This window comes from Poeciliopsis prolifica, unplaced genomic scaffold (assembly GCF_027474105.1).
Source record: "Poeciliopsis prolifica strain line A6 unplaced genomic scaffold, Auburn_PproV2 SCAFFOLD020, whole genome shotgun sequence".
Taxonomy (NCBI): Eukaryota; Metazoa; Chordata; class Actinopteri; order Cyprinodontiformes; family Poeciliidae; genus Poeciliopsis; species Poeciliopsis prolifica.
In genome coordinates, this window is record NW_026562395.1 from 9,693,023 (window position 1) to 9,706,082 (window position 13,060).

General features: G+C 38.8%; 1 protein-coding gene across 1 annotated transcript in view; it reads left to right on the plus strand.

The window, feature by feature from the left end:
- nt5dc1 (5'-nucleotidase domain containing 1) overlaps nt 1-13,060 on the plus strand; it is a 100,126-nt gene that overhangs the window by 59,150 nt on the left and 27,916 nt on the right. The window contains exon 7 of the mRNA XM_055044186.1: nt 10,589-10,763. Coding sequence (XP_054900161.1) covers nt 10,589-10,763 — 175 coding nt within the window. The remainder of the gene's footprint in view (nt 1-10,588; nt 10,764-13,060) is intronic.

Consider the following 13,060-nt stretch of genomic DNA (forward strand, 5'->3'; position numbering starts at 1 on the left):
CCTGCCCATGCTCCTATATTCACACCCACAATAGAGAGTGACAGAACTAAATAGAGACATTCACCACTGGGGTAGAATAAAACCAGACATTGAGATGTGTTGGTGAAGAACCCCCATCAGAACTTATAGACATCTTATTTCTAAACTCTTCCACCTTGAGAAAGAAATGACTTTCCATGCTGTATTACAAAAATCTTTTTGAAATAAGTAAAGCAGATTTTTATCTTGTGCTATTTTCCTACATTCTTATACTTTTTAGAAGGAATTTAAAGTTGTCATTTCATTGCCTTTTCAACAAAAATTTTCCAAGATGCATGTAGTGTTCTACCTTATAGAAAGCTGTAAACACAATTATGAACGAGAAAATGCTCTCATTCCCCATAAAATTATTACTTGCAGACATTCTCATTGAATCAGGCATAAAGTACGCTTGTATTACTAGACTACTAGCCTTGATGTAGTCTAGTACATCACTAGACTTGTTGTACGCAACAAGTGTAATAATCTAATCCAGTAGAAACAGTTTTTCTAAACTAGAAGCAAATAAATCCAAATTAAAGTAAAAAATGGAAGGGGAAACTTCATAATTAAATTTATTTTTGTAAAACAACTATACCAATTTATTCATCTGTGGTTGTTGAGAGCTCTTTTACATTTCTGTTATCATAAGTGTAACATCCTCTTTCTGCCGTCGCTTGAAAAAGACTAAAAAAATGTGCAGAGTTAGGGACATGATGCAGCAATTTGTGGTGTTTTGCTAAAAATGGAAAGTCCAGACAGAATGGCCTAGCCAGTGGGTTCCACGTGGTCCAGACAGGTGCTTCAAAATGCTATATTGTCTGGACACAATACAACACAGAACACAGTCGATTATAGCTTCCCTTAAGAGATCTGGCACAAGCTTTATGGTAAAAGAGATCGATGCTTCTCATGTAGAGTAGGAAAATACTCAAGTTAATCTTTTTTTGTTTTTTACTTTCCCAGTTGTTACCCGAAGTGATTCAATGTTGAGCTGAAGAATTTTCTGCTCTTTTTTCTGTCCCTTCATCATTTTGGTGTGGCTGTTTGTGAAAACCTGTCGTGCCTGAACCTGATTTGTGCTGCTGTTTGTGTGAAAGGTTGAACTGCTGCCAGTTGTGGTAGGCTCACTAAATCTGCTCAGTGTTCCAGCTGTCCAGGCTTGGTGCCTGGCCTTTGGCCTGTGGGCCCTTAGGGTACGTCAGTTCTTCATTCACAGCCAGGCGCATGGCACTACAACATCCACATAAACAACAAACACACTCCAGCAGTTTATATAGTGCTTCCATGCAGGATTTGTTGAAATTTGTCTCCAGAGGCACAATGATATAACCGCTGACAGGACAGCCTGCATTAAACCAGAACAGGAGGGTTCTGGGGACATTGTGTTTTTGTCTTACCCTGATCAGATATAGGGCATTTTCTAAAAATATAGATTAGACAATCTGGGTCTTGTCCAGAAAACTTGCTAAGCCTGGATATAGGTCATCCAGTGGCTCACTAGGTTTTTGAGTTTAAAAATGTTCAAAGTTGATAGAATTTTTTAAAATATTCCTAGGTATTTGGACGTCATTATTTACAATATCTAAACACCAACTATAAAACCTTAAAACAGGCAAACACAAGTGAAATGCTCTTAAAATAAATTTATTTTCTTTGCATTTCAGTTGTTTCATCCTAATTAAAGTATTTTGTTTTTTTGAAAATTCAATTACTATGTCACTTGTCTCTTTATTTCCTTAAGTTTACTGTTAAGGCCCTTAAGGATTGATTAGAGTTGTTAGGTGTTTTGATTATTTTATTTCAGCACCATTATTACTGTGTTCTTACTTAGTTTCTTGTTTTAATAGATCAGTCTCACTCTAAAACAAATTAGTTCACACAAATTAATTGAATTGCTTCAATTCGGAACAAGTAATTCAATTACGTTTATATAACTTAATTTATTATGTTTAACCAACTCAAGTAATGTCTATCCAACTCAGTCTGTCCATACAACTAAGTTCATCGAAGTTTTTTAAACTGAATTCATTAGGTGTGTTTAAAAGGACAAAGGTCTTACTCAAATCATTTAGTTTCCTCCCAATAAAAGAATCTACCAAAAAATAACATTTTTGCCAGGTTTTTAGGCTTAGGCGGCCTTCATTTGAGAGGACTTATTCAGGAAAGTGAGTAATGACAGAAAGTGAAGTCATGCAGCTAAGGTCATCGTGCTGGAATTAAACGTACAACATCCATGTTGAGAATAGAGCTTTGAAGCTGACATCACTGCGTGTGACATTTACGTTGCTCGGCGCCATGTTGTTTGGCAACAGACCAAAACAAACTTTTTCCGGTGTTTTTATCACGTTACCGCTGTATCCTCCTCTTCCATAATGCTGAAAAGCTGTTTGAACGAAAGAGGGTTATTGAGAAAAGCTTCTCCCAGAAGCCAAAAGGCGCTACATGGAAAAAAAATAGCTAAAATTGGACATATCAACCCGTTTGAAATAACTGAAAAATACCCTGAACATTTGCCTCATCTGACATTCCCAGATGACTTTTCATACCTGGTCTGTGGTGTCGGCACTTACACGGCGAATCAATTCAAGAATTATAAGTCAATGGAGGCACATGTCCAGTTACGAATGGCTGGGTTCATGATTTGGACATTTTTACCCCCCGGATTGCGACACGATGTGGTTCGAACAAAGGTAAGAACTCAGCTCCTGGAAGCTACAATCAGAACTTTAGCTTTTCACTGATAACCTTTTTGACATTACAATGTCATGGTTATTCTTCTATAAGAAATTACAATTGGAATAATTGACTGTTCAACTACCTGTAGATTCACATGTATACATTTTAAAAATGTTTCTGTCTTTTCATTCACCATTTTAATTGTGTGTTTGCAGGTTATGCACTCAGAGACTCTGAGCCTCCGTTCACACTGTGGGTCATGCTAAGCAACACTGGCACTGTTGAGTCTGCAGATTTTACCGTTTACACTAATATTTTGCACTTATTTTTGTATAGCAATTTTTCTATTAATTTTCTATCAATTTTCTTTTCCTCAGATGGTTGCTACATTTGTTAACTGTAATGTTAACAAATGTTAACATTAAAGGACAGGATCTATTTCATTACATGTTCACTTACCTGAAATATGTTAAATCCAACAAGTATTTATTTAAAGTGTGATTTCATAACATTTTCTTGTCACCTTTATTGTTCACTCTAAAATGTTTTAATTACACAACAAATGTTTAAAGATGGGCTCTTTCATCTGTTTGCTTGTTACATAAAATTTACTGCAAACTGTCAGATTTTATAAGTGTTTACTTTAATCACAATAAATGTTTATTTAAAAATGTAATCCATTTCATTACATGTATATTTATTATATGAAATATTGTAATTAAATGTTTACTTAAAATGTTATCCATTTAACCTGTTTACATGCCATTTTGAAGTGCTTGAATCAAATGTTTCACGTTTACCACATTAATTTATTAAATGAGAGAAAGCAGCCACTTCCATGTTATTATTCTAAACATATTTCAATATAAAATTATGAATGGAACAAATGCAATTTTCTTTTTTACTATCTACATTTTACATAAAACAGTACTGACTACAAATATTTCAAAAGAATGAGTGCAGAAAATCTCTTTTTTTATTTTGTCAGTTCTTCAACATGGATACAAAGCTGTTGAAATGGGTCAATGTGATTGGCTTATAGATAAGTCACCTCAATGCAGGGTTCATTCATATGATTGGCTGAAACAAGGAAGCTATCTGGTTGCTGATCATTCTCCGTTTAAAAAAAAAAAAAAGGTATTGGAGGGTGCTGTGGTGGTGCAGGGGTTAAGCACAGCCCACATAAGGAGGCCTTAGTTCTCAACCTGGCCATCACAGGTTTGATTCCCAGACTGGTGACCTTTGCTGCATATCTTTCTCTCATTACCATACTTTTCTGTCATAGCACTTTCACATAAAGGCTACTTGAGCTTAAAAAGATGTTTGTAAATTGAGATGTCAGGATGTGAACTGTGAACCGTGCTTGTCCCTTTGAGACATCTTTGTGGGTGGTAAATTCCCACTGCAGAAGAAAAGTACTGATCTGAGTCTATGAGAAACAGCATTTGTCCAACAGAACACAAAGGACCCTGTGAGCTCAGTTTCTTTTTACACTCTCATACGCTGTACGACATGGGATTTGACACTTAGAGTTTCCCCTTTCAGCTGACCTTCCTGGTTGAGAGTAATGAGGCAGGACAAGCTCTCAGATCAGGAGCCACAGATTAACTCAGGGTCAATCTAAATTTTTTTGTTTAGCTGAAAAGCTAATGATCTGTCGATAACATTAGAACTTCGTAGAAATGTTTATTGTCAAATGTTTACATGCGAAAGATTTATTTCCATCATTCTTCTTTTACTTTTTGGGAGCAGAGGGACCCTTATGTAGGAATGGGAAGATTGTTTGTATTTGTCGTCATCTTCTGGTCAGAACCCTCCACTGCAGTTCTCAGGGCTCAATGGAGCTTTTTTATTCCATGGAGTACTTCTGAGTTCTGCCTCCAGAAGGCAGCATGTGAACAATTTTGATAATCAACACATGACTATAAACCTGGGGGAAAAAAAAGCTTTACAGACATAATGTCTGTAAAGCTGTACAGGTTTTATTTAAGAATTGCAATTAATTTTATTGCATTAATTTAATTAAAAAACTATTAATAATATTTTTTAGAAATTATAAAAGGACAGTCAACACCGCAAATTTGAAGAACTGTTCCTATGAATTGATTGGGTTTTCTAAAGAAATTGTTTTTCAGAATGCCATAGAGAAAGACAAGCTTTTTGTTATCCATCCATTCATTTTCTTCCGCTTATCCAGGGTTGGGTTGCGGGGGTAGCAGCTTCAGAAGGGCTGCTCCCCCATGTGGTATCTAAACTCACATTTCTGCAGCATTACTGCAGGTACGTTAGAATTGAGTTTATACTGCTGAGTTCAATGGGAAGTTTTAATGAGTTTACAAAGCTCTTTAATGCCCACTCTAACAGAGCAATATCAGAATCACTTTTTTTGTTGTCTGTTCAGAAAAATAAACTAGCAGAAACTGAACCACAGGATAAATGTTGTGTGTCACATTAAGCAGATGGTGATTTTCCTGAGAAGTTGCCATCGTCTGCCAAGGTAAACTTATCTGCTCCTGAGTACATACCCCACGTGTTTTCCTAAGGGCTTTTTATCTCTGCTTGTGAAATAGGAAACAGGATTTCTCAATTACAAATTACTTTCTTTTTACTAAACTACCAGATACAAATATACCGACAGCTGCTCATCAGGTCATTGATCACGAGCACCTCCACAGCTGTCTCCTTTTCCTCCACTTCTTTTCACAGTTTGATTCTATTAATGAGTTATTCTGCCTATTCTAGAATTGTCTGAGGTGATCTCACTGCTGTAAAATTACTTTTGAAATTTTTAATGTACTTTTTAAAACTTTATATCATGTTGCGATGTGATTTCCTTATCGAAAACAAACCTGGAGTCTTGCTTTAATTCGTTCATGCATATTTGAGAAATCCTTTAATCTCTTTTGGCAACCATTCAGCTGTCCAAAATGACTAGGTCCACAAAGACACAACTCCTCTTCTTTTCAGGATGCAGCTCCTCCTCAGAGCTACAGTTTCCAACCTTCTCAACTCCCATCTCACAGACGGTGTCTGGTAATTGCTAGCAGCAATTACCAGACACCTTGTGAAACTGTGCTTCGGCTGAGCTTGTTATACGAGATACTTTTCAGTTCCACGCCGATAAAAATGTTGCTAAAGGGATAACAGAGGACTAATATTGTGAAGGTGGAGTTTCAGAAAGAACATACATTTTTATGAGACAGCCCCAATTAAGGGATTAAATTACAAAGTTACATTTCTTTTAAGTCATATTTGATATATACAGGATTTGTACAACAACTTGGGTACTTGATTGTGCTATAATATATCAATATATTCCTGAAAAATCCATAATACTGCCCCTTTCAAATCTTGTACCATCAAAGTGTTGAGACATTCATGCTCTGTGGTATCTTTGAAAAGTAAACTACACTTAAGATATTAACTTAATAATTTTGTAAAATTAAAAGCTAGGACGAGAGTTTTGGTTCAATGGTGGCATAGAGTGAGTTGAGAGGTGGCTCTTTTTTGACTATTTTTTTAAGAATGAGGACCATTCTTCTCAATGGCGAGTTAAGGTGTCTGCTTGGTGTGGAAAGTATTTTTTTATTTTTTGAGCAAACTGTTGCACTGATGTACATTGTTGTTCAGGAAGAACAAAATGTGTTTTTTATACTTCATATGTGGTGGTCAAACTACTGTATTGGGTTTAAAATTGCTGAGTCCTATTTCACTATCTGTTTTACATTAGAAACTGTTTTACAGTTTGATTGCCAGTCAACTTATTTCAATGTAGTTTTGACCAATAATAAAATGTATTTTGACCAATAAAATATATCAGAATCTGGTAGCAAGTTAGCTAAAAAAAGTTAATCAACCAGAAAATGTGCATCTCTCTTTTCCTTCTGTTGTTTATGTTTGTGACATTAACTCCCCAAGGGAAAAGAGGAAAGCAACAATAAATGTTTTCACCAAAAAAAGAGAAATATAGAAACACACAGTGAATTGGATACATAACTTTAATTATTTGATTGTAAATAGTAATCTGATATATTTCTCATTTTTGGAACAAGGTGTCATATTAGCGTAACTTAGTAACACTAAGCAACCTTTTGATTACCTCATTGTTTGTAACATTTCTGCTGAAGCTATTTACGGATCTGTTAGGTTTATGATATTTGCCTCCCCAGTGATAATTTGTTTCTACGTCCTTGGATGAGCCATTCAGCAAAGTCCTCCTATCAGCAAATGACAACTTTCTTATGTATAATTACCGTAATAATTATACATAATTATCTGATTATTATGGTAAAAACTGAAAGCCTATCTTTGTGTCCAGATTATTTCTTTTTCAGCTAACCTTAATAAAAATCACAAAGGTAAGATATTTGAAATTCACAATGTTGACAGGCAAAATGCCAATATTCCGTCACAGGCTTTAGTGAAGCAACAACAGGATTGCAGACTGAACTTGCTCTCCTAACATTATCTGATTCAAAACATCTCTTGATTCTATCTCAGGCTGCTTATTATAAGCATGGTGAAAAGCCAAGTAGGCTTCTGGTACACCCACTGAAACGATATCCCAAGTCAAAGATCAGTCAGCCAATCTTGTTTCCAATTCTGTCTATTGAAAACAATAGACAGAGGGTAGCCTCCCTCTGCCGACGGGTGGGGAAACGGTTTCTTACTGTCGTTTGTGCTTACAGGCTGAACAACAATTCAGATTACCCACCCCTTTTTGGAGTCCTTAGAGGGGTTACTGGAGAGAGCCCCTCCTGGGGACTCCCACGTTCTGCTGGGGGACTTCAACGCTCAAGTGGGCAATGACAGTGAGACCTGGAGGGGTGTGGTTGGGAGGAACGCTCCCCCAATCTGAACTTTAGTGGTGTTCTGTTGTTGGACTTCTCTGCTCGTCACGGATTGTCCATAACGGACACCATGTTCAGGCATAAGGGTGTCCATATGTGCACTTGGCACCAGGACACCCTAGGTCGCAGTTCGATGATCGATTTTTGTCATCGTTTCATCGGATCTGCGGCTGTATGTCTTGGACACTCGGGTGAAGACCACTAACCAGGACACCACCACTACTGGAGCCAACCACTGAGTTGGCTCCAGTGGTGGGGGAGGATGCCGGTCTGACCTGGTAGGGCCAAACATGTTATGAGGGTCTTCTGGGAACGTCTGGCGGAGTCCTCTGTGAGACGGAACTTTCACTCCCATCTCCGGAAGAACTTTGAACACGTTCCGGGGGAGGTGGCAGACATTGAGTCTGAGTGGACCATGTTTCATGCCTCCATTTTCGAGGCGGCTTATCAGAGCTGTGGCCGCAAGATTGTCGGTGCCTGTCGCGGCGGCAACCCTCGAACCCATTGGTGGACACTTTCGGTGAGGGATGCTGTCAGGCTGAAGGAGTCTGATAGGGCCTTTTTGTGGCCTGGAAGCAGCTCATCGGTACCGAAGGGCAAAGCAGCATGCAGCTTGGGTGGTTGCTGAGGCAACACCTGGGTGTGGGAGGAGGTCAGAGAGGCCATGAAGGAAGACTTCCGCACGGCTTCGAGGCAATTCTGGTCAACCATAAGGCGCCTCACAAGGGGGAAGCAGTGCAGCACCAACACTGTTTATAGTGGAGATGGTGTGCTGCTGACCTTGACTCAGGACGTTGTGGGCTGGTGGGCAGAACACGTCGAAGACCTCCTAAATTCCACCAACATGCCTTCCTTTGAGGAATCTGAGCTTGAGGACTCTGGGTTGGGCTCTACAATCTCTGGTGATGTGGTCGCCGAGGCCGTTAAAAAGGTCCTCCGTGGCAGGGCCCTGGGGGTGCATGAGATTTGCCTGGAGTTCCTTAAAGCTCTGGATGTTGTAATGTTGTGTTGGTTGATCCGACTCTGCAATACCTAATGGACATCAGGGGCAGGATTGGCGCAGCGTCTGCCATGAAATGGGCGCTGTACCGGTCGGTCGTGGTGAAGAAAGAGCTGAGCCAAAAAGCTTAGCTTTCGATTTATTGGTTGATCTACGTTCCTACCCTCATCTATGGTCATGAGCTTTGGGTCATGACCGAAAGAATGAGATCATGGGTACATGCGGCCAAAATGGGTTTCCTCCGTAGGGTGGCTGGGCTCTCCCTTAGAGATAGGGAGAGAAGCTCGGTCATCCGGGAGGCACTCTGAGTAGAGCTGCCAGTTGACGTGGCTCAGGTATCTGGTAGGGATGCCTCCTGGACGCCTCCCCTGTGAAGTGTTTCGGGCATGTCCCACCCGGAGGAGTCCCCAGGGAAGACCCAGGACACGCTGGAGGGACTATGTCTCCCGGCTGGCCTGAGAACGTCTTGGGCTTCCCCTCAGGCCTCCTCCCTGCTGGAGAAGTGGCTGGGAAAAGAAAGTCTGGGCCTCCCTTCTTAAGCTGCTACCCCCACAATCCAACCCCGGATAAGCGGCAGACAATGAATTGATGGATGGATAGATGGATGGAAGCCCCTTCTTCTTCTGGTGAAGAAGAGGACATGCTGGAGGGACTGTGCCCCCCACCCTAGCCTGGCTTCAATTTCACTCCTATTTAAGAACGGTAAAGATCCTACTTCTTGTGAGGCTTTAAGCAATGGTCATCAGAGCCATATATTTGAATAAAAACACTGAAAAGAGGTTGAAAATATTTTCACTTTTTTACTAACAAAATGTGATCAATTTGAAGATCATATCACCCATCTTTACCCTGACTTTTCCATATTGTTTGTGGTGCTATGGACCCAGGTCTAGACCAAAGCATCTGGTTAGAATTAAGCCAACAATGTGTCCACATTCTGAGCACAAAGTCCAACTTATAACTGTATGAATCTCCACCACCACGCACATGCACACACACACATTTGTAATGCTACTCTTGTTAGGCATTTATCCCTAACACTTACCCTAAGTGTGATGTGAAGTTTCCTTCACATCACACTTCTAAACCTTAACCTCTAACCCTACAAAAGGGGATTCACCACACTGGGCTTGGCCTCATAAGCCCATTGATCTGCAGAAGATTATGAAATAAACCAAAGAAGGTGCACATCCAGTTTTGCGACTGATGGGGTTAAGATGTGCAAGAGGAAGCTCCTGCCAATAATTTTTTCTACAAGAAACATTTGAGCTTTTTTATTTTTTATTTTTATCTGTCTTTGCAATCTTACAATGACTCTTATTATGCCTTCAAAACACCTAAATAACAAGTGATTCAATAAGGCATATTCTCTTGCATCCCCACCTCAGGTTTTCATGACCAACCCTATGCAGGGTTTGATTACTAAGTGGCATACATACATATATATATATATATATATATATATATATATATATATATAATATATATATATATATCTCTCTGTGTGTGTGTGTGTATACATGTGTATACACATGTATATATGTGTGTGTGTTTCTTACCTTGATCAGCTGATACTGATTTTGTCTGAAAAGTTATGAAATATGGCAAGAAAATTGCTAAGTGGGCAATAGGATGACTATCTGAAACCATGCACATGCAGACATGACCTGGTGGGCAAGTCTGTCATTTGCTCTGCGGTGAGACCAAATGACAGTGGGCAATTTTCAGACTTTGAGGAGGTTGATAAGATTGATCAATGAGATTGGTCCTGTGTTCTGTCAGTCCTGATTCAGGGAATCTGGGCCGATTTATCAGTGCACTTTTAATTCTAATTAATGTCTTCCATGAAATTCTCGGTGTGTATGTGAGCTTACTGTAGATATGTGAGCTTACTGAAACAGTAGCAGGCCAACCTTCTCTAAAAGCTAACAGAGCTCTGTACATCCTTTCCAAGATACATACCAATCGCAGTTGGTATGTATGCAAATGCGACTTGCTTACTCAGTCACTCAGTTGTCTTACTAAATGTGTCTCTATACAGAGGATGCAGGGACTTACTTCCCCAGTATAAAGAGGGATCCAGCACGTTACTTGCAGCCCTGCTCAGACTCTGTGAAGACCTGGCTGCGCAGCATGAAGACCGCTGGGAAGATCCTCATCCTCATTACCAGCTCCCACAGTGACTACTGCAAGCTAATCTGTGAATTCATCCTAGGGTAAGAGACTGAACTGGTCTTTCACTCTGGAGTGATACCAACCCTGATGGTCTCTGATGTGTAAACTCTCTCACATCTCATCAGGTTTTATTTTTCTTTGAGTTGGCTCACTTGTTCTGTTCATTTGAGTGGAAGCAGTTGAGTATCTACATCCTCCTTTTATTTGACAGGAGGGTGTAGATATAGCCCTGTAGGGGTTACATCTACAGGGTGTAACCACTACAGTTTCTGCAGCTCACAGGAGCTCCAGAAATTCACAGGAGCTCTGTAAGTTTCTGGTGTGTCAGAAGAAATATAGCAACACACTAATATTCTGTCAGACTCAAGAAAATAAAAGGGACGAGTCAGGGTTAAAATCAACCACTTTTCCAATGATGGATTCTGGCTGCTCATAAAGAACAATGAAATAGTCTTGATATATTTTTTGTCATATACAAATATATTTCAATGCAAATACTGTGCAAATAACTTGTGTTTCAAAACTGGATAAGCTTCTGTTTTATCCAGGTTTAACAACTGGATATCAAGTGGAAATTGGTATCCAGTTTTACCAAGTGGAGGCAAAATTGAATACTCCCTCTACAAACAAACACACATACACATTTGTATTTACTCTTGTTTAGCATTTATCCCCAACACTTATCCCAACCTTAAGTACAACTTGCTTCACGTCTTACTTCTATAAATAATCCCAGACCCTACAAAAAGAGGGTCCACCACATTAGGTCTGGGCTTTCCCCATAAGCCCATTGGTCTTCAGAGGATTTTTAATTAAATGTGGTGGACCCCTTTTTTGAGTGTTGGAGTTATGTTTAAAGGAAAAATGTGAATTAGGTTTGGACTAGGAATAAACTGGAAATGGTTAGGGAAAAATGTGATTGAAGTCTCTATTCGAAAACTATGATTTTTAGTCAGCTGTATCAAATTGAGTTCAGAGTTTTCAGTTAAATCCCCAGAAGAGTTCCTAGTTCCCACAGCTGACAGAATTCAAACAATCCAGTATTTTTGAAATATCTCCAACAATATTTAACACTTCATCCCACCTTTTATTTGCCAATTGGTTATCAGAATTAAAACCAGTAAGAACCACCTTTCTGACGCACTTAATGACTGATCTAGAAATTGTTTTTAAACCATTACAAATTGGGCCTAATTTTTTATAGACAGGGTCTTTTTCCAGCTTTACCTTGCAATTCAATTTTGCCTTTTTTATTTTATTCTTAATTTCCCTTTTAAGCAAATTCACTTCTTTGAGTTGTCCTTCACAAAATGCCATACTTTTTTTGTTCAACAGAGGCTTAAAAATTTTGACATCCAGGGTTTGCTGTTTGTAAATATTTTCACTTTTTTTTTATTTACACAGTCTTCACAGAAAGTCACATAGTTGCTTATAACATCAGTCAGCTCCAGTGTCAGAGATCCAATGTCTGTGGTGAAGTGTCACTGTGACCACTGCACAGAACCTTGAATCTTTGTGATGTTGGATAACAAAAAAGACCATGGATATCCATCCACCCATACTCAACCTAGCAGGGTCGCCAGGTGTGCTGATGCCTATTTCCAGCCGTCATTGGACACCTTGAACAGGTCCTTAGTCCATTCCATTTTTCTATGGAACACAACTCCCAATCATTTCCAAAAAATTTTCTTTTATGCAGATGTTTTTTGCACATATGTAAAACATTTATAAGCTAATTCACTGTGTGAAACAAGATCAGTAGGAAATTTATTAAGATTTGTTTCAACTACAAAGTAATTATATTTCTATTTTTTTAATTTTTAAAAGAAAAATACATCAAATTTGCGCAAGAGGAAATAAAAATATTTTCTTCAAAGAAACTTTGATTTTATAGAAATAGTTTTAATGCAAAATGACAAAAATATTTTTTTTATGATATTTATTGCACTAATAGTGTAAACAGTCTTCCAAAAGTACCACTTATTAAAAAATAACCACCTCCAGTCTACAGAGGCCTGTAACACCGCTGTTAGATTCATATGTTAGTGTCATGATTCATGTTCTGTACTGTCCATGCTGGGTTTAATTACTCATTCAGCTCACCTTCCACACCTGCTGATTGCTGGACAATAAAAACTCCCCTTCCTTAGACAACAAACCCCCAAAAGAATAAAGAATTTAATCAATAAATATTCTAAACTAATGCAACACTGAAACCAAAACAAACTAATACTGAAACAGTAGCAGGCCAACCTTCTCTAAAAGCTAACAGAGCTCTGTACATCCTTTCCAAGAGCAAGTTTCCTGTAGATGAATCAGCCTGGACCCCTCTTCTTCT